The 23,302-nt window shown below is 35.3% G+C and overlaps 1 protein-coding gene and 1 pseudogene across 10 annotated transcripts in view; both read right to left on the bottom strand.

Moving 5' to 3' along the window:
• The window catches only part of LCOR (ligand dependent nuclear receptor corepressor), a 192,359-nt gene that overhangs the window by 41,528 nt on the left and 127,529 nt on the right, over positions 1-23,302 (bottom strand). For all 10 annotated transcript variants that reach the window (XM_057506175.1, XM_057506172.1, XM_057506177.1 and 7 more), the window contains 3 exons: positions 8,169-8,301; positions 3,395-3,682; positions 426-519 (listed from right to left, as the gene is read on the bottom strand). In XM_057506175.1, the coding sequence (XP_057362158.1) occupies positions 426-519; positions 3,395-3,682; positions 8,169-8,301 (515 nt within the window). The remainder of the gene's footprint in view (positions 1-425; positions 520-3,394; positions 3,683-8,168; positions 8,302-23,302) is intronic.
• On the bottom strand, positions 16,180-16,888 carry LOC118912935 (protein MIS12 homolog; annotated as a pseudogene).

Here is a 23,302-nt window from a genome sequence, read left to right as displayed (position 1 = left end):
AAAACATACAGTCCCCAGATAGCCACACAGTCCGTTAGAGACACAAGTTAAATATTGGAGCTCAATTTTCATTCAACACCTTCAGCAGACATAACATTGTCTTTACACTTGAACTCTGGAATTGTGCAGGTTGGATTTCATACTCCTAAATGCTCAATGACAAAAAGTCCACAGACATTCTTGCCATATTCTTGGCCATTTACTATTTGTATTTAAATAGCTAAAGTGATCTATGCTAACCAATTCTATATTTCACAGATTGTACTTTTACATGACTGATGGACCAAAAGTATTTTTACTAAAGGCCCATTTGTAAGAGTGTTACTCTGAAGGATTATTTTTGAAAACAAACAAGGGAGACTGTACCAATCTTTGATAAATTGTCCCCTACGAAACTCTGGAAGGCTACAAATGTATTCCCTTACCCGTTCCCTTGCGTACTGGAGCAGCCTGGAGAATGGCTCAGGGAAGTGCTGCCAGCACACGGACTTTTCTTAGTGGATAGATCAAGTACACCGTCTGTGGAGACACAAAGAAACACCTGAGGATATTAAAAACTAGGAGCAAATGTGAACTGAATAGGCTAAAAATGACAAAGCAGTAGGCCTGGTCAACTAAGCACATATACTAGCCATATATTTGAGGTATAAAATTACTTCATTAATAGAATGAGGATATTTTTCCTCTGGAAGTGACATAAATTTAGTAAAGCTTGTTATAGCTAATATCTCCAAGGAGTAAATATTAATAAGGCAAAAGAAAATGTAGAGACTATCACTGCAGATGTGAAGATACAGTGAGATATCAGAAACAGCAATTTACACAGTATGAGGTTCTGCAAGAGAACTATTAGTCTTCATTTTCTAAATTTACCTTAATCAAAGTATATGAGTTTTTAATGCCACAATGTTATACATATTATAAAAAAAAAAATTCCTCATAAGCTAAGTCTACCTGAAACACTAAAGTACATAGAAGTTGAATTTACAACATCTTAAATATGTAGGTCACTTTAAAATATGAGTTTACATACTATATTACATGTATATACCATAAAAGACAGCCTGTACGATGAATCAGTTGTTAATTGTTTATAATTTGCATGTGTCACAATTACTCTTTGAATACATCTGTGAAAAACCATGTATTTGGATTCATGCTTTTGGAAGAATCTTCAGAAATTCAAAATTCACTTGTCAATATTTACAAAGGCAAAGTTTTTTAAATTAATAAACAATTATAAATTGGTGGGCAAAGTTTAAGGAAAGAAAGAAGAATAAAACAGTCTTGACACTGATGAGAACCTAGAGGTTTAACCATTTTTTTACCAAAGCTACTCCAAATCACAAATTCACATTATTAGAAATTAAATTAGAAGATTTTCTTATTCCACAAATACCTTTTTCCCTCATTGGCATGTCTAGAAAAGAAAACTCAACAGTCTGGATAACTTTAAAAGCTGCCATTCCACTAAAAAAATAATAGGACAAGGTAATACTCAATGCCTGATTTTCAGCTGGCGAGCAAAGATCTAGTTACATTAAAAAATGCTCTAACATAGAACCCACTTAGGACTTGTGTCTGAGGACAATATAACTATTTGAGGCTGTTAGAAATAAACATGTAACTGAGTTTACAAACCAAAAAAGCCGAGTCATACAGAGTAAGTCTGTCCTTTAGAGTCATTAATATTTCTAAAACTCTAACTGTAATCTTACAAAATCAATTATTCTATTAGTTATCTAACCCAATTAGAGATGTAACAAGCAAATGTATCATTAAAATATTTTCAACCAGAGACAGTACTAATAAAACTTCTAAGCTTTGTCTAATCAAATAGGCAACATATTTTGGGTCTGACACTAAAAATACTGTGATTTAAGTTGAAAACACACAAACTCATGTAGGAAATACAATTTTAAAAATTTCGTTTCATTTGAAGACTGTATACTGTAATCCTTTCAAGTTCAAAATTTCTCTTTGTAAGAGTATGCTGTTAACACAACATACTTAAACATAAAACTAGCTATAATTAAGTTAAATTAGACTAAGTATCTTAGTATTTTAATCTCCATTATTAATACTTTAAATACAACATCTATGCTGTCATTCTCTTATTAAACTGAAGCTTTTAATGCAATATTTGGAGCAAAGAGATGTTTAATGAAAGCTACCAATCTGTTGTAAAGAAAGCAATCCTCAACAAAAATAAGAACTTTGTTAATATGGTTGCTGATCAATGTGAACACAGGACAATTAGGAGGTCTCCTGCTAGGCAATCTCTCAGACTTTAAAGATTATGATTGCTGTTCACAGAACACAGAAACAGGAAAAAAGCAAAGGAAAACTATTTAAAAAATATACTTTAGTAAGAAACTAAAGTCAGACCATTAACTGTAATCCTTCATAAATTACAAAGTAAAAGGAAGTCCTTTCAAAGAGGTTCTTATAATAGTTAAATTTATTTACTTTGCAAAATGGATATGTATTTCTCACCAATAAATCCACACTTCTCATAACTTTTCTGCATGCTCTCATGAGACTTCTGTGACAATAATATCTCTTAGTACAGATATCACCAATTTACAATTTGCAGTGGTTTAAACAAGGGCAGAATTGAAATGCTCACTTCATTTTTGTGAAATGAGAGATAAAATGAGATCACAAAACAACAGGAATATATTTAATCTCTTTAAGAGAGTAAACTTTTCAAAGCTTCAAGAAACATTTGTTAAAAATTGATGACCTCTTAAGCTCTTCACTTAATTAGTATCCTCACCAACAAATTACCTTTTGGAAATACTGTAAGATTAACTCATAATACAGTGCAGGTACATATGTATGTGTTTGTGTATTTATAAAATACTGAACAGACGTAACAACCTGAGGTGTGTCTGCTGTCCTCTCATTATTTCTAACCCTAGGAGTTTCTTTTTAAAAATGCAAATAATACATTTGCCTTGTGATTTCATTTGCAGAGTATAGATTCTTCTACTTAACAAGTAAATACATATTTTATTTCTCAAGTGCTAATATCAGAACACTGATAGATGAGGGGAAAAATTTTGTTTTTCATAGGAATTTTAAAAGCAATGGATATGATTTTTAAACTTTGGGAAGTGTAAAATGCTTACATAAATATCAAATAACTTATAGATCAGTATAACCTTAATCACCTAATTTTCCTGGGTAGGATATGATGACTACAAACTACTGATAGGTAACGTAGCCACTTTATCTGTTCTTTTCTATCACTGCATAGTCAGGAATAATTTAAGAATCACATTAGTTTTTATCCTATTATTGCTACTGGTGCCCTATTTGCCAATAATTTTTTTCTCCCCAAATTAACATATTCTTATTGGACAGAGGAGACCTTAACATCAAACCATACCTTGTTCGCTAGGTTCTGACTGAGACTTTCTGACAGTAAGGTCCAGAGGTGAGTCTTGGTCAGCCATGAGAAGTTTGCTGAGCACAGGGTTCTGAGTAGTTGCAGCCGTGGGAGAGGTGGTGACTGGAGATGCTTTCGGCAGGCTTTGGTTCTTTGTGCTATTGGGCTGGCTGGGGTCCTGAGTAGAGCTATTTTTTGAGGTATATTCAGCAGCAAATTGTTGGATCATTCGCTGCATGATCTCACGGGCCACTAAGGGAATATTGGGGTTGGAGACCCAGGGACTGTCTGTAAACAAAGATTTATTGACTTTTAAAGTGGGACAATATGCTAAAGAAAAAAAAAAACACAGCTTTCAAGAAGACATAAAATTTCATTTTATTTTTTTCTTAAAATGCAATATCCTAAGAATAGTCTTCCCTCTCAGTCATATTTTTAATCTCTAAGCTTTTGAGTCACAGACTTTTTAAAATGTAATTTTCTTAAAATTATTTCTAAACATTCCCCTCCCCCAGGATTATGAAATCAAATAGTAGGATAACAAATAATATACCTTATGGGCAAGAATCACTTACCTGACACAGAAATCCCAAAACCCTCCTTTATGAAATAATTACTCCTTTTGTTTAACACCTATAGATCACATCTGGTTCCCCCTAGATTTTTCCTGGTCATCTCTTCTAAATTATTAATGCATGAATTACTTAGTTCATGAGAGCTGAATTTACTTTCTGCTAAAAGCTAGAAGGCATACTAGAATTACAAAAGGAGATACTTAATGTTAAGATCCACGACAGGATGCACTATAGTTCTCATACTAATGGTCATCAGAATCACTTCGAGGGCTTGTAATCTGGGTTGTGTCCAATCCCCACTGTTACTGATTAGTGGTTCTAAGGTAAGCTTAAGAACTAGCAATTCTGAAGAGTTTCTAGATGCTGCTGTTGGGGCACCACAACTTTAGAACCCCTCGACTGGGGGTTTAAATGCCAAATCTCAAAAACCTAAGACTAATGTATTTTCCATGACTTTTTAAAATACGCTCTGCCAATGATTAAACACAAGAACTACAGAAGTAAGGAAATAAATGTCTAAGTTATCCATTTCTAATTAATGTTAATTTTAAAACAAAGTAAAAAAAAGGAAAATATTTTGTATAAATATATTACCATCACATCTCTATCATTACCACACTATCCAGGAGACTTAAGCATCTTAGGAACAGAGATTTTTGTTTCTCTCTGTATACTAAGTACCTAAACTTGTCTGGTGTAAAGTATGTATTCATATTAGTTGAATAATAAAGGGACCAATCAAATCAATCATCATCAAATTATTTTGTTTTTCTTTTTTTTTTAACAAATGAGGGAAATGTTACCTGGCCTTTTCAAATTTCTACGACTGTTTAGGGGCAGACCCTTGATTAAAACTCTCCATCATCTTAATGTTCCACCTGTGACCTGCACTTCTCCATTACACTTTGGAGGCTTTAGAAGATAGTTCTCAGAAAACCTGAGTTTCCTTGGTCTTTTAAAGATTAACTGTAGATGGTAAATTACTTTACTTAAAATATTTTGGAGCTGCAAAGAACATAGGTTGATTTGTAAATCTAGAGAAAAACTGGATTGTTTCTATCAAAATCTAAAATCTCCACAAAAAAAACACATCAGCAAAACCCACAGGATTCCTAAGAACAGACAAATTTCTTCTGAAGGACAATATTCAATACCAGAAGATGGTCATAAAATCAGAATGTCTATTTAATTCATTGGAGTTTAACAAGGTTTGTTCTACGAGTAACAGTTGTTTTAGTAAGAAGTGTTTCTAACACTAAGTTTCCTCTCTATAAATATAGATCATGAGTACACTAGATGGTTTAAGAATAAAGGTATTCAATTAGGGAAGCTTCCGAAGTTACTACAATCACTGACTACAGTTCCTAAATGTTTTAATAAACATTTTAGTTGTACAATGCTTTTTAAAATCTTTCTACCCACTGGGTTTTTAACTTTCCACTAAAGAACGATTTTTTTTTTCTTACATAGCATATAACCCTCCAATGAAAGACTGTAGATAATCCCTAGTTTTAATAGTGTATATTTTTATCCCGTGTAAAGTTGAAGAATATGTAATACATAAATCAGAAAGTTTCCAAATAAGAAGCAAAATGAAGTAATTTATGGGACATCTCTGTGTTTAACTAGATCAATAAATATAAAAAGATTTACAAAAGGTCAAAGATTCTAAGGTAAAGATAGTAATTTCTACCTTTGAGCTTTAAATGCCTGCAGTATATTTTGCCTCTTTGTTGAATAAATAACATAATCATGATAGGCAATTATGTTCATGCAATCATTGACATTTCTGCCATTTGAATTTCTAGGATGTGTGAAAGTTTCTTTCATTTATTCTCTCACTTATTTTAAAAACATCTGTAAACCAAGCCATGCCTAGGGAACATGCACATTGAGTCAAATAAAAACAACAAATCAGATCAAAATTAAAACGACAGAAAAACATGTATATGCTGTATCACCGCAACATGTATGTTACAGAAATGCAAACCTAACTTTTAGAAAAGTGTCCAATTTTCTAAAACAAGTGACAAAGCAAGCTGAAAAGAATTATGATTATGACAGTTGTAGAGTAGAAGGTATATTGTTCTTAAATGGGGATTTATTATAGAGTCCATACCACAAAGGTCTACTTTTATTGCATCTGTATTTCTGCCTAGCTATTTTTAACTTTTTTATACTCAATTACAGAAATCATATAATTTGTAATACTTGGAAACAAAATTCTGAATTTAGAACAAAATATTCTCTTCAGACTAAACTGCCTGACATATCTCTGGATATTGAACATTTTTGGTATTAAGTGGAGAGTACTACTGCCCATCTGGGACATTTCCAAAAGGATTAGTATCTAAAAATAACAACATTAATACACAAAGCAAGGGGGAAGAACTTCCAATTTCAAAGCAATAGTTTTTTTTGAGCATCATATACCAGTATACAAATACACAAACTTAACTTTACATACAATTGCAGAGGCTTCTCATCTGCTGAAGTCTACCCTAACACTGATTCCAAGGTAAGAAGTCCTCCTCTAAAGATTATATGCCCAAAAGTTTAATTTCTAAATTAGAAAACTTAGAAGCACTTTAATGTAAGTCATTCCTACATGACAAAAGGATGGCCTTAGTGGAGAAGTAGGCCAGAATTCTTTAGGAATCTGCTTATGATTGACATTATTAACTCCCCCCCTCTAATCAAAATGTGGATGAAAAGTGGAGGAGTTCCTCTTTTCAGATAATGAAGTTTGCTGCAACATTAGACCCATGATTAAGTAAACATCCTAAAGGAGAAGAGCAGCACAGGAGCTGTAAACATATTTTATTCAGTTAATAAACTGACAGAACTGTTCTATCATTTAAATATTAAATGCAAATTACTTTAATAAAACAATCAAATGTTCATAAAACAAAGAAAATTACTCTTTGCACATAAGTTTGGAATTCAGGGTACTTTATGGGAATGATAAGGTGAGCATGGGAACCTTGACTGGGAGTTTCAGGTCAGAGAGTGCTATAGGGTATTAAATAGAAGTGAGAATGTACTGAAGATTTAATTTTCCAAAGGTTCTGATAGAATGATTTTTTTAAGTGTCACTGTAAACAATAACCTGATGCATTCCTTTATTTTTTGTGAAACTTCATCTCATACTCCCTTTTGAAAATATTACTAACACTAAGCAGAAACCCAGCTAGCCTTGTCCAACTGCAATCAACCCATTACTATCAGCACTTTTCAGATTTTAACCAGGGTTACAGGCAAAAATCACCCTTCAAACTTCAGAGGGAAAGAGGGAATTACCAAAGGAATGAGAGGTGTAAGCTAGACCACAAGAATTATTAAGGAAAGTGGAATCACTGGGTCTGCCAAAGATTAAATAGATATTCAGGATTATCAGGAGCTTATAGGAAACTTTTTTAGAACCTATCACAGTAACCTCCATTTGGAACCAGAGGAAAGGCCTAAGTAAGTAATACAAATCCATTTTATAATTTCTTGAAGATAAGGATTCTTCACTGGAATGGATCATGAAGGAAAGCTTTCTGAAGGTCTTGGTTGACGGCAATTATGCTTTGTGGATAGAGAAAATAAATGTAATACATAATTACAAAAGTTTAAAGGAAAAAGATAAATTGAAAAATGCAAAAGGTGGTGCTATTAAGTGCCACCTCAAATGTATGGCGGAAAGTTTTTTATTATATAATAATTAGTTTTTCTCTAATTTTAATAATTTTTGAAAATGTGAAACAAGACTGTATCAAGGAGAAAAAAATGTTTATAAACCTAATTTTAAGACATAACTACATTTTCTTCCCAAATGAAACTTCAGTGAGGAATTACTAAAATTTTATACAGTTGGTTTTATGGTTATTAGTGATAAAAGCAGTGACTGTTTATGTAAGAAAGTTTGTCTAACAAAATATAGAACTACTGAGACTACAATTTTCAGACTTTCATAATAATTTTAAGTACTACTTAACTAAAAACTTAATGGCACCATCATTTCAGAATGAAAAGGGAGAGAGGCTGATTGTCTTACTCTATTCCAACTTAACTTGACCAAAGGAATATAGAGAATTACAAAGTGTATTACTAGTAAAAGTATTTTAAAAGTAACTCTTTAAAAAAATGACATTGAAATGAAGGAGATTAATGTTAAGACAAGCAAATGCTAAATGTCATTCTTCACTGGAACCAACCTTTTCTGTAAAAGACTGCATTGAGGAACTCTTCTGCTTGTCTCTCGAATCGAATGATTTTTGCTTGCTCTTGTTTAAGCAGAGCTTCTTGCCCAGCTCCCGAAGCTGGTTCATCCAGATTGACTAAGTGTCCCTGCAAAAATATTTGGTAAAATATTTGCACAAAAATCTCTCCCCATTCAATATCAAAAGCACAGTTGCAAAATCACAAATGTTAGTAACAGTTAAGACAATACAGTTTAGTACAATTTAAATATTTGAAAACTTCAAATCAGGATTTGATTTGAACAACTCAATGCAAAAAGATATCTTAAACCCCAAATCTCATTTGAGAATTACATTTGCCCTCCTAGTATGAGACCTGCTTTCTTCAGAAACAAAACAAACCTTTCTAAAGCATTATTAGGAGGGAAAACTCACAAAGAATGTATTTGAGTTCTTAATTCTATCCTTATAGAGCATGATTCTACAAACTGTAGCTTTCAAATATTTAGTGGGTCATGAGATTAATAGTCAAAACATTTAAAAAAAAAGAATTGAAAAATAGAGTGCATTGCGATGCGTGTCCTAAGGGTAAACATTTCAACATCATATCTAAGCTTGAACATGACTGCAATATAAAAATGTAGGTCCTGACCAAAGATTTTCAAAATGCTGTACTAGACTCATCCCAAACTCTAAGAGAATCTGCTCTCAGGCTGCAGGAGCACTAGACTAGGTTGATAACTGACTGACTTCTACTCTTATATTATACCTAATAAACAAATAGGAAACTATGATAGAATATAAGAGTATAAAGAAAAGGAAAGTACATCTTTAAAGTGTTCTTTACATTCCAGTGTATGTAATTTACTTCAAATCACTGCATTATATCAACATATGCATGTATTTATATCACAGAAAACTTAAATATGCTCTAAATAAGAAAAAGGGGACATACAATGGCACAATGAAAAGGAAGTAAAGACACTGAAGGTATGTTACAATCCACAACTAGTTTCTTCAAAGATTTTAAATACAATGATATTTGCAACCAGCTTTCCATAACTTCTCCATCACCCAAACTGTGTAAATAGCACAACCAAAATATGTATTTTGCAAAGGCACACTGAGCATCATTATACATTGTAAACAGTTTAAGGAGAACTCTCTTGCATACTCAAACTAAAACGATGTCCCTTAACATTTCCATATAAGACATATCAAGTTTGCCACAAAATTTGTTTAAAAATTTTTAAACAAAATATTTTAAGTATTTTAAGTCATTACGAAACCTTCACTGTAGTTGTATGTATCAAAATTCTCTTCTATGGACTAAAGCAATTATTAAAAAGTAATTTTTTATACAGATTTAGCATCAAATAGGTATTAATTAGAAAGTCCAATGAAATCCTCAACTGTATTATACATTAATGCCACTTCATTGTTTAGTGAATTTAAAAAATCAGACATTTACATGGCATAAACTGTACTTCACTTTTCAGTCCTATATGCAGCCATTTCAGTCAGACTTTGAACAGAGTATCTGTAAACTACATTTCATGTGACATTTAGGCTACTTTCTAATCAACACAGAGCACCTAACCTAGCACTCAGTAAGGCAGGTGGTTATGCGTTCTTTCCTGAATCAAACAATTACCAATTTAACAACCTGGGCTCTGAAATATACAGATTACTTTTAGTTGGTTCATACCAATCATAGTCGCACCTATTTGTTTTGCTTTTAAAGAGTTTTGAGATATAATGCACATACCACACAATTCACCAATACAAAGTGTAAAATTGAATGTTTTTTTAGTGTATTACAGAGGTATGGGAACCTCCACCTACTTTTAGAACATTTTCATCACCCCAATGGAAATCACTCCCCATTTTTCCACTGGCTCCAACCCTAGTGAACCATTATATTACTTTTTGTCTCTATAGACTTGCCTGTTATGAACATTTCATGTAAACAGAATCATATAATATTCAGGTTTTTGATAACTGACTTCTTTCTACTAGAATAATGTTCCAAAGTTGTAGCATGTATTAGTACTTACTTCCTTTTATATTGCCAAATAATATTCCATTGTATGGATATACCACATTTAATGAATTCATCAGTTGATAAATATTTGGGTTCTTTCTACTTTTTGTATCATCTCTTATGATACAAATGCTGCTGCTTTTAATATTTGTGTACACTTTTTGTATGGATATCTATTTTCATTTCTATTAGATACATACCTAGGAGTGGAATTTATGAATATGTTAACTATGTTTACCATTTTGAGGAAGTGCCAAATCTTTTTCCAAGGCAGCTACACCATTTTCTATTCCCAACAGCAATGAGGACTCCCAATTTTTTCACATACTCATGAACACTTATCTTTTATTATTACACCCATCCTAGAACATGAGAAGTGATATCTTACAGTTTTGATTTGCAATTCTCTAATGACTAATGGTGTTGAGCATCTTTTCATGGGCGTACTGGCCATTGTACCTTCTTGGGAAAAATGTCATTCATATGCTTTGCCCAGTTTTTAATCAGGGTATAAATCTTTTTACTGTGAGTTTTAAGAATTCTTGACATTGTCTGGGTACAAGTCCATTATAAGATATATGATTTGCAAATATTTTCTCCCATCAGTGACTTTTCTTACCACTTGATACTGTCAGCAGTGCACAAGTTTTTTTAATTTTAATGAATTCCAATGTATCTATTTTGTCATTTGTGCTTTTGATATTTTATCAACAAAACAAAACAAAACAAACAACTGGCTAACCCAACATTGTAAACATTTACTCTAATGTTTTCTTCCAAAAACTGTATGATTTTAGAACTCACTTTTAGGTCTATGGTCCATTTCAAGTAAAACTTTTTAAGATGGTATTTAAAGGAAGGGGTCAAACTTCCTTTGGGAAAAATCATTGGCCATAATTTTACCTCTGGACACTCAATTCTATTCCACTGACCTACATATCTATTCGTATGCCAGAAACACATTATGTTGATCATTGAAGTTTTGTAGTTAAGTTCTGAAACTGTGAAGTGTGTGTCTTCCCAATTTGTTCTTTTATGAATTTGTTTTGGCTATTTGGAGCTCCTTGAATTTCCATATGATTTTTAGGATCAGCTTGTCAATTTCTGCAAAGAAGCCAGCTGGGGTCCTGACAGGGAATGCATTGAATCTGCAGATCATTTTGGTTAGTAATACCATTCTCATAATATTAAGTCTTCAAATCTATGAACATGAGATGTTTTTCTATTTATTTAGATCTCTAATTTCTTTCAACAATGTCTTACAATTTATAATGTACATAATTTTGTTAAGTATTTTACTCTTTTTGATGCTATTTTAAATAGAATTATTTTCTTAACTCCAGGTTCAGATTATTCACTGGTAGTATGTAGAAATACAACTAATACTTTTTAAATGCTCTATTTTGTTACCTTGCTGAATTTACTTCAAACTCTGTTTTGTAGATTCCTTAGGATTTTCTATATACAATATCATGTCATCTGCAAACACAGATACTTTAACATCTTTTACAATCTGAATAACTTTGGTTTCTTTTTATAGCCTAAATGCCAAGGTTTGAACCTCTTGTACAACACTGAATAGAAGTAGTGAGGGGGCTGCTCACCTCTGGAGCATGACCACACTCCCTCCTTGAGTGTGTACTTTGCTTTATTAAACTACTCTTTGCTTGTACCTGCTCGACCTGCTCGTGAATTCTTTCCCGATCAGAATCATAAACCCTCCCATGGGTTTGGGTCTCACCTAGTGTGCAGGGAGATCTCTCTGGATTGGACTGCCTGATAACATTTTGGTGACCATGAAGGGACTCTTAACACTAGATCTGGTAAAGAGGAATTCTATGCTACTTTAAGGCACTCATTGTCTTTTTCTCTTGGATCCTTGGTTGTTCTTGCCGTTTCCTTGGTGGGCATGGGTTAACTATTTAAAAGCCACTAGGGCAGTCACCACGTACAGTAAGTCTTCCATGTGAAGCTTGGTTGGTCACAGAACAAGTTGGATTGGCTCTAGACCACCTCCAACCTCAAGAGAATGTCCATGCATTAAGGTACACTGTGAAACAAAACAATCCACCTCACCTCACAGCAACTTCTCCCCATAGGTTGTAGTCTCAACTTCCAAGGATCCATTTCCTCTACTCACGATGCTCCCTGGCACCTCCTCCGTGACTCAGTCTAACACTTCTTACTCTTACTTCCATGACTATCCTCCTGTCTGCAAACTTGTTTCTCTTCTTTTGCTTTTTCGTTCACATCTGGACCCCCAACTTTTACACTCTTGTTCTCTTACCTTACAGCCTATCACCTTCTTCTTTGGGACAGGTGGGTCTTTTGGGTCTGTCTATGCTAGCCAGGGTCGCCTAGGACTTAAGCCATTTTGAGGGCACCTAAGAGACTGCCAAGAATGAGAACTTGGCTTTTGGCTCAATCTTACAATCCATCTAATTCAGCATCTCCACACTGACACACTTCACTTCATCTCCTCTCAGAGACACTAGAAGTGAGGTTATCAGGATGCTCAGTCAAGAGAAGTCTATCCCAAACTTCAGGGCCTGATGCCTCCCCCCTTTCTCCCCCACTACTGTTCCCAGAGCCGGGGCCGGGTACAGAGCTGAGCCATAGGGATGCCTATGCATGCTCAGGTGAGCCATGGGACCTCCTGTGCATGCCAGGTATAGGGCCAGGTATAGAGGGACACCTCACATGACCTATGCCTAGAGGTATTTTTGGGTTTCTCAGGATGCCTGGACAACCACTAGCCCCTCGGGGATCAGGGATGCCTGGTTCCCCCTGGTCGCAGTAGGAAATTCCTTTCTTCTTTCAGGTCCTGACTTAGTCATGAGTGACACCTCCTCCATTCTAACTGAATCCCCATTAGGGTGCATCCTCAAAATTTGGGAGGTCTTTAAAGTAGACTCCCTGAAACAGAAGAAATTAATACAGCGTGGCCCTAAATGGTACCTTAAACTACTTGCCCTTCAAGTGCACTCTTAAAAACTGAGAGACTTTTAAATTAGATGGGATAAAAAGAAAGAAGCTGATTTCCTTCTGCAACACCACTTGGCCTCAATACAAACTACCAAGATAAAAAATGAGAATGAGAATGAGACCCCAGAATGAGACCCTTAATTACAACACCATTTTGCAACTGGGTATTAGTAACTAGAAAATCCTTGTATCACTTTCTCTGTCTATGTGTTCATGTATGTTACCTCAAGATGATATTGCTAAAAATTAACTGGTTTAGAGACAAATGCTTGAAAATATTCAGCATTCATGCTAATTTAAGTCTAATTAAGACAGAGATACCTTTACAGTTATCAGCATTAAAATGAAAAGTTTTATTCTGCCTAGGTTTACCTGAAGTCATAAAAGTTGATGCTATCTGTTAAATCTTTCCAAAAAAAAAAAAAAGCTTGGGAGAATGGATGACTTTGATGTTTAATGAAGCCTTTACAGGTAGGTAGTCTAGCATGGCTGTTAACAAGAAGTGAACTAAATAGGTGTAGTAGGTAAACTTTTTAACAGTGATTCTGTGTTATAGTATACACACCTAAAAACAGATGGAAAATCCTTTTAGTAATCTGAAATCCAACCGTTTTGCTAAGTAATTAGTCAAGTTAATGAATTAGATCATTTCCAAATAAGATAAAAATACTGAAACATTAACTACTGAATATAGGTTTATTCACCTTTGGCTTCTGTATTACAGAGAAAAACAAATTTGGGTCTATTAGTAAACATTTTGTGCTTTCTGAAAGACTGTACTATGAAGGAGCATGTTTCTAGAAATTATGAAATGTATTCATGAATTTGCAAATCTAAAGAATGCTACTAGAACAGTTGACATTGCTCACTTCTTAGTTTTCACTGAAAACTAAGGTTTCTAAGTGTTTTAAGTTTTAATGAAGACTACTTGAAATAATAAGGGAAACATCCCTGCATGCAAGGAAAGTAAAATGTATGTTCTGATAAGAAAAGGTATGAGAAACAGAAATGTACTTTTTTTTTTTCAGAATGGGTAACCAAGTGTTTATTATTCTGATTTCTGAATTTTTGAGGGAGATATTTACTAGAAGACAATGGGGCCAAGTAAATCGATTTGTTCATGCAGATGCTACTATGACAAATGCTAACAGTATTAATATCCAACAATTATTAAGCACTTACTCAATATGAAATGGACTCCTGAGCTCTCAACACTATGGATTTCACCCTTCCATCCAGGTCATGTCCATATTTTAACTGTATTCAAACAAACCATATTGAGGCCAACCAGGTCTCAGCTGTTGTTTCCTTAATAAGCAGCCTACATCCTTAAAAGCATCTCAGTATTAGAATTTCACTAGGTATATTAGTTTCCTGTGGCTCCACAGCAGACTTCGTGACTTAAAGCAACAGCAATGTATCCTCTCAGTCCTGGAGATCAGAAATCCAAAATAAGGGTGTCAGCAGGGTCACACTCGCTCTGGAGACGATGGGGATAACTGTTCTTTGTTTCTTCCAGCTTATGGTGGCTGCTGGACGTCCCTGACTTGTGGCTACATCACTCCAATCCACCCCTGTGGTCAGTGCCTCTTTCCTCTTTTGTCTCAAATCTCCCTCTGCCTTTTCTTTTTTTTAAGATACCTGTCATTGGATTTAAAGCCCACCCAGATAATTCAAACCAATCTCCTTACCTCCACATCCATAACTTAATTATACCTTCAAAGACCATTTTTCCAAATAAGGCCTAGTCATGGGTTCCAGGAATCAGGACATGAACATACCTTTTGGGGTATCACCATTCACCCTACCATATTAGGAGATTTTAAATAAGCTACAGATTTTAAAAATATAGAAAATTTTCAATTGGGTAAAAAGTCATAGTGAAGAACGTACCATACAGACAGCAGAAAATCTAAAATTAAAGTTTTTAAAACATACATATTTAATGTACAGGATTGGAAAAGGGATGCTGATAATAAACATATTCCAGATAAACACAGGCTTCCTAAATCTATGAATGCTTAATTACAAATATTAATACCCTAAGTTACTCTTCTATATAAAGGAGAAACTTCAAATCCTGCTCTTTAGGAAGACATGGAGGGCAAGCAATACCTTAGAAGCAACTATTGCTATTTTTCCCCTTTCCCAACATTTTATATGAGTTAATTACCAAGGAAACATTAGATTCCATTGAACTGAGGAATAAGATATAGCTAAAATTTCCCACTGAGGGTACGAAATATTTTATGCTTATGAGCATGAATAAATAAGTTAGTTAAGTATTAGTACAAGGCTGATTCCAAAACTAAATGAAGTATGAATAAAAAATAGTATAAATACCTAATAGTTATTTTGCTACTGGGTATGTTCCAGGCCTCCTTTTCTATCCCAGTAAGATCTGCTTTTTTGTCCAGTGTCTTCCGCTGCTGGGCTCTAAGACAGTAAATTAACATCACCAAGGCCTTGGTCATGGAAAGGATTTATTTTAGAAACAGTAACTTCTCTCTCTTTTATTAAAGAACATGGTTGCTTTTTCTGCTACTTGCTTCTTTCAACTAGTTATCAACTTCCTCATCAAAGAAAAGTTACTGGGCAAGAGCAAGCAGTCCATGTTGGCTATCCCACAGTGTACTGTCTGGTTAATAAAGAAGTCACCCATTTAACCTTTTCCCCATTGACCTCATTTGAGAATGAGTCAAAAGGATCAAGATTACAAAGGACACTTGACCTAGTTACAACTTTCACAAATATCACTGGCCAGGGCAAGCTTTACTTCTTCCATCATGCCCCCAAAACTTGTCAGTGAATCAAGAATTCCTTCCCACCTACTAGAGGCCCCTATGGAACAGATGCTGCAAAGATTAGTTCAGGGTGGTACACAGACTCTTCAAGAGGGCGGACCAAAATATGTGGAATACAAGACAGAGCAAAGAAAACCCAATAAAATTTACAACTCAGTAGAATAAGAATAGTCATTGATATAAATCCCTTACCATTCTACTTTCTGACAAGTTCCTTTTCCTACATAGAAATTAAGATATTTTCAATCTTTTGCCTTCCTTTTCCACATTGTCTCTAATATTCTGTAGTTTTCTGGAGTTCTGGACCAGGTACCCCAAGCTCTCCTTAAAATCACTAGCCCCATGATCTCTGCCAACATTTTCAAGTTCATCAAACAAAGCCAATGTCTGTTTGAGTCTGGCCTGAACAATTTTTTGCTCTTCTAATTCTGCAAGAAGGGCCTGCTTAGTGCATAATTCAGTCTTATACTTCTCCTGTAATTGCTCAATTTCTTTTTGGAGAAGCTGGAATTCTTCCTCACTATAAGGATGCGTGTCCTAAGATTTATCTTCTGGAAGCAAGATGTTTGGGGGAATACGCAAAATCAACTCTAAGAACAGCTGCTCCATCTTCCCAAAAAGGTTATCAAAACGTCCTTTCATGAAGCAAAGAAACTTCTCCATGCATTTATGAATCTGAACTGGGTTAATCTCACAGTCCGGGAAGCCATCCAGCTTCTTCAGCATAACCTGCTCAACAGGTCTGCATCACTTCAAATAGGTAATCTTGAAATGCAATGTATATCCTAAGCATGCAAGTTTGTGGTGTGAAGCCAAAGAATTGGGCCTCATAGGTCAGTGGATCAACAGACATCTTGGTTTATTTTGTTTTGCTAATATTAATTGGGGAAAATCCAAGCAACCATGAGAGTGATGAATTCCAGAAATGTACTTTTGAGGGAAAAGAAGGTAATTGTTTCCCTGAAGTACAACTGGTTAAAGAGGAAAATTCTGAATGTAAAAAGAAAGTTGTAGAATGCTTGTGAAAAACGAATTTAATGTGGTCATGCCATTTGATACTGAAGAAAATGAATTTTGATATCAAGTACACAGCAAGATTAGAATTTTGTTCTCTGTTAAAGGGCAAAGTTTTCTTGAACTATTGGTCTGCTCTTAATATTAAAGAGATTTTGAAGGGTTTTCCTAATTGTTTTAGCAGAATAATTTCTTGTGCTTCATGTTATCTGAATCAGGTCTTTGAGTACTCAAGAAAACAAAATCTTAATATGAAAAGAACTAAGCTTTGCTAACAACTATGTAACATCCTGTATTTGCCTTTAAAGTCTTTTACTGTCACTTTGGTTCAATGGGTAAGCACTGTTTCATGGTGACCTAGAGTCCTATTTAGGCAATGCCTTAAAACCTTTCGATAACTTTGACAACTTCCCCAAACTTCCCCAAATAAAATTTCTAAATAAAATCCTTTTATTTCTAGTTAACTCTGAGATTTTCCAAAGGCTCCCTGGAACATGTCAGAGGCTTCACAAAGGAGAATTACTTAGCTAGTAATTAGGCTTACTAATTTGATATGTAAAATTGCCTGAGAAGCACTGTCAAATGAATAATACTAAACTTTAGATTCCTGAACTCTTATGTTACAGAAATAACAAAATTTCCTGTCGATTGCCTTATGATAAACTCTCATCAGACATTTCAATGTTGGTATTTTTAAGTCGTCATTTATAGATACTGTTTTATGCTCTGAAACTAGTAGAAAAACTGGATTTAAGCAGAAAAAGAATTAATTACATAAGACTGAATAGTCTGAGTAGGAGGATTTTAATCAATTTTTGTTTAAAATGTTTATCTTAAAAAAAGCTTGTGTTTTAACTTTTTCTATTATGCTAACCTACAGCAGTTTAGTAAATTATACCTTTATAAGTAGAACTAGAATATTGACCTTTCCCTGATCCCTCCGGAATTTAGAAACTCTCAGTGAGCATTTTTATATTTTACTGCAGTATATTTTTTGCATAATTTCAGTAAGAATCTGTTTTCCTTGTTAACAGGGCACAACTGAAAACATTGTTTACATTACCACGGCTTTTACTGGAATGTCATATTTGAGAGAGACATACATACACTCAGATATAGTCAGACAGCTTTAAGGAACTAAGGTTGACTTTGTGGAGCCAATAAAGCCGCTTGGAAGAAGTGGCCTGGTATCTTACTTATAGGGTTCCCTAAAAGCCTTACCAGGTGAGTAAGGCTCCTGACAGTCGCAGGAACCTGAGAATGTCTTGGAGATCTTGAGAAGAGAGGAATTCACTCAAATCTATAGGCACTGCAAGTAAAACTTGATGGCAAGTCCCTGCCTTCACTTCCCCAACCACAAGAGGCCTCTGAGAGTTCAATCTGAAATTCCTTATGAAAAGTTCCAGCAAAGCGCATTTAAGAGACGTTAAGTAATCAATTTCTATTCCTGCTGCACTTAGGTAAATAATGAGGCCAAATGTTTTGAAGCTAAACTTATTTTACAAACAAATTAGTCTTCGTATGGTTACCCCTAATAAAAATAAGGGTGATTTTAAAGAGAAAATGATTATATTTCAATAATACACCCTTGGGGATATTAAATTCTAATACTGGTCATTGTGAAATGGACTGGATGTTGAATTTTGGCTTCCTCAAAATATCTGGCTTTGACTCTCCAAACATTTCCTATTTTTCCCCATCATTGCAATTGGGGTCTTACTATTACTAGTCCTCACATTTGGGCCATGCATTCTTAATCTCCTTGGTAAATTTGTTTCCTCCAGATTACAGAAAATCCAACTCCAGATGTTGCTCAGACAAGGATTTCAACCCATCCCTCACATGGCTGAAGATGCACATCAGCAACCCCACAACTGAGCTGCATCCTCCTTTTATGTGCCCTTGTCCATCTCAGCCACTTCTGAGACAATTCCATAACCCCTCCCCTCCCTGACAGACAGCAAGGAACTGATGGACCCACAGGCAGCGTCAACACCCTTCCTCAGCAGGAAGCAGTGAGAGAAAGATGACTAAGATCCACTTTCCCTTGAAAGATTTCAAGGGTCCACATTCCTTGATGGGGGGAATGTAAATAGTAGGTAGATAGCCAGATATGAGCAGGGAGGGGGTTGGAGACTTTGGCCAGTGTTTACATTTGGTTAGTTGCTTGTTCATAGTCTAAACATTCCATGTAAACTGTTCTCAAGGGATGTGGAGAGGAGGGTATAGATACCAGACCCACCAAAACTGACTAGTTCCAACATGGAGAAGTTGACCCTGACTTCACCTCAAAGTACATTAAAATGCTTATTAGCATACTAAAAATCACACCCCTTGGCACCATGATAATTCCAAGGAAGATCATCTAAGGACAAAAAGAGAGTGTCATCCTAGTTCCCAGAAATCCCCTCTCTATTCCAAGAAAAACCCCACCTAACCCGATAAATATTCCACCCCTACTTAAACTCTAGCTATTAAGACCACACAACTGAACCCCTCCATGGTGCTGCTCACCTCTGGAGCACACCCACACTCCTTCATGTACTTTGCTTTACCAAACTACTCTCTGTTGTTTAAAAAAAAAAACAAAACAGGAGGAGAAGTAGTAGCAATGAGGGTGGACAGTCTTGTCTTGTTTCTGATTTTGGAGGAAATTGGTTGAGTGTTTTACCATTAAGTATGATCTTTAGCTGTGTATACCTGTAGGTCAGGCTGAGGAAGTTCCCTTCAATTCCTAGTCTGTCCAGTGTTTTTTGTCATGAAAAGTTTTTGGATTTGGTCAAATGCTTTTTAGGGGGGACATCTACTGAGATCATGATGTGGTTCCTGTCACTTATACTATTAATACACTGTATTACATCAACTTGGTTTTGAGGTGTTAAACCAACCTTGCATTCCTGAGGTAAATCTCATCTGGTAATGGTGTATAAGTTTTTATGTTGCTGGATTTGGTTTGCTGAGGGGTTCCTGCATGGTATTCATAAGTGACACTGATCTGTAGTTTTCTTGTGATGTCTTTATCTAGTTTTGGTATTAGAATGAGAAAGCCTTCCTTCCTTCCTCTTTATATAAAGTTTGTGAAGAACTGGTATTAACTCTAAAAAATACCTAGTAGAAATCACCAGTGAAGTCATTTGGCCATGGGATTTTCTTTGATAGTTTTAAAAGTATTAATTCAATCTGTTTACTTGTTGAAGACTGTATTAGTCTCCTAGTGCTACTGTAACATATTAACATAGACTGGGTGGCTTAAAGTAGCAGTAATTTATTCTCTCACAGCGCTGGAGTCAAGTAAGTCTGAAAGCAAGGTGTCGGCAGGGCCATGCTCCTTTTGAGGGCTCTAGAAAAGAGTCCTCCCTTGCTTCTTCCCAGCTTTTGGTAGTTTCCAACAATCCTTGACATTTCCTGGCTTGTGACAGCATGACTCCAATCTCTATTCCCATCTTTACATGGCCTTCCTCGCTGTGTATGTGTGTCAGCGTCTCCAACTCTCTCCTTATAAAGGATCCCAGTCAGTGGATTTAGAGCTCCCTCAATCCAGTGTAACATTACCTTAACTTCATTACATCTGCAAAGACCCTATTTCTAAATAAGGTCACATTCAGATACTGTTCACAGTTTCTCTTTATAATCCTTTTTATTTCTGTAAGGTCAAGAGTGATCTCCCCTGTATCATTTGTGATTTTAAAACCTGTGTGTTTTCTCTTCTTTCCTCTCAGCACTAGAAAAAGGTTTATCAATTTTGTTGATCTTTCCAAAGAACCAACTTTTGATTTTGTCGTTTTTCTCAATTTTTCTATACTATTTCATTTATTTCTGTTCTAATCATTATGATTTCCTTTCTGCTTGCTTTGGGTTTAGTTTTCTCTTCTTTTTCTAGTCTCTTAAGGTGGATAGTGAGGGTACTGAGTTGAGATATTTTTTTAAGTAGGCATTTGCAGCTATAAATTATCTTCTTAGTGCTGTTAGTTCATCTCAGACTATTTTCTAATTTTTTTGTGATTTCCTCTTTGATCCACTGATTATTTAGAAGTGTGTCAATCTCCATGTATTTCATTCCAACTTCATTTCATTTGGTCTCTCTGGAAGAATGTTCCATGTGCACTTGAGAAGAATGGGTCTTGTTGGACGGAATGTTCTAAAGATGTCTGTTAGGTCTAGTGATTCAGAGTGTTGTTGAAGTCTTCCATCTTTGTTGATCTTCTGCTTAAATGCTCTATCTGTTACTGAAAGTAGGTTATTAAATTTTTGTTGAATTGTGTATTTTCCCCTTCAATTCTGTTACATTTTGCTTCATGTATTTTGGGGCTATTTCTAGGTGATGATATAATTATTTCTTCCTGACAGATTGACCCTCTGATCATTAAAAAATGTCCCTCTTTATCTCCAGTTCATTTAAGTCTGTTTCCTGGCAGTGTGCAGGTTTCTGATACCACATCTCAGAGGATGTGGTTTTGAGATGTGCAGTTTCTCTGTCCACCAGGAACTGTGGGTTCAACTGGGCTCTTGGCAGTTTTTCATGGATCTCCTCTTTATAAGCTTCTAGTTGATCTGTAGTGGTTATCACACACCCAGCTGTTAGCCTCTACTGTTTACTGTTTTTATCAACCCCTGGGGCATAAGTTGCACCATGATCTGATCCAGTGCAAGTGACGCCTCTTTGCAGAGGCAGGGTGTTACCAGTCTTTGAGGCTTGTTCAACCCCAGGAGGGCTCTGCTTAGCTGTGTTTTTTCCTTCTCTCTGTAAAATTTCTAACTGGTTTGCCATTTCATTTGTTGCTACTAGTATTATGAGCTACCAGCCTCCTTGTTCACCACAAAAATCTTCATCATTTTCAACATATTTTTCATAAACTCTGCTCCAAATAAAGTCAGTCCCCCACCTTGGAAGAGCTAAAGAGTTCTTTGTTGTTAAGCCATGACTCTTCCTTCAGAAGAACATTCCTGGCACAGTACAGAACTGGGGACTGGGAGAGTAACCCACTCCTCTCAGAGTGACATCTGTGCTCATGAGAGGGGGTCTTGGATGATTTACCCCTTCTGGCTTGGAACATCTGCCTTGTAAGTGAGGCATGGCACTGGGCAACTGGGGCCCAGTATTTTGAACTTGCTGTGCCTAGACTAAATTTCCACTTTGAGTAAAGAGTGATTGAGGGAAGGGAGCCCTAAACCTTTTGAACCCTATCTGCCAGAAAGAAAGCATCTGTAATATGAAGCTCCAAGGTATGAGAGATGCCCACAGTCAGCTCTGGCTCAGAGTAGAGATTCCCTCAAGGGGAGGGGAGGTGGGTAAAAGTGGGTGATGGCTCAAATGGCACAGACTCTTATTATTCCTACTGAGAGTAAGTAAATTTTTGAAATGATTCTCCATTTGCTGTACACCCCTCAAGACAGCTATTTCTAGATTTCAAATGGTTGTTTTAAAGTAATTTTCACCAATTAAATGATTGTTTTGCTTATTGTTTTTATCTAGAATAAGCAAAAATGAAAAATATAATAAATCATGTACTTTCTTCAAATGCATCTGGTCACCAAGTTAAAAATTTATAGCAATGACTTATAAACAAAATATAACTCATTCTCCCTAGCTGTACATACATATAACAAAATTAAATGAACCAAAAAGAACAAGAAAGTTCATGTATGACATAGAGCTAATAAGGCTAATACAATAGCCAGGAGATTAGAATCTAAAGAGAACAATTCATGTCATTTCCTTTCCCCAACATCTGAATTCTAATATACGCAATGGCAAAAAATAACAAAATGAAGTGACATACCCTTCTGTCAATCAAAAACCATTGTTCTTATTTGCACTTATTTCCCATACTTATTAAAGAACAAGTGGTTCGCCCAGAACTAAATAGGAATAAAGTTAGAGGTTTAAAATGGAATTTGTATCTCCTAGGAGTTGTTTCCTTCAGTATACAGTAATCGGTCCACCCAGACTGGATGGTTCATGGCCAGAGGTGATTCTGTTGTATCAGAATCTACTGTAAGCTTCTTAAAAGTATACATGCCTAGAACATGCTCCCAGAGCTTTTGACTCTGTAGTAGTAGTAACTATGTTTTTTAAAAGCTCTCTCTCCTTAATAGAAGAACTGAAAAACACATCATAAGTATCATACCTTAAAACTTACCATATATTTATAATAAGTCTTAGTATTTGGGGGTTTCGTTACTTGTATTTTCCACTATGTGCTGGCCATTCTAGCTTTATTCTTTCAGATCATATTTAAAATCACTTAGTTCTTTTCCCATCACTACCAGCTCACCAAAGATAACAGTATGTTTTTGATCTG

This window comes from Manis pentadactyla, chromosome 8 (genome assembly GCF_030020395.1).
Source record: "Manis pentadactyla isolate mManPen7 chromosome 8, mManPen7.hap1, whole genome shotgun sequence".
Lineage (NCBI taxonomy): Eukaryota > Metazoa > Chordata > Mammalia > Pholidota > Manidae > Manis > Manis pentadactyla.
The sequence above is the reverse complement of the archived record's forward strand: the minus strand, read 5'-3'. Positions and strand labels throughout refer to the sequence as shown.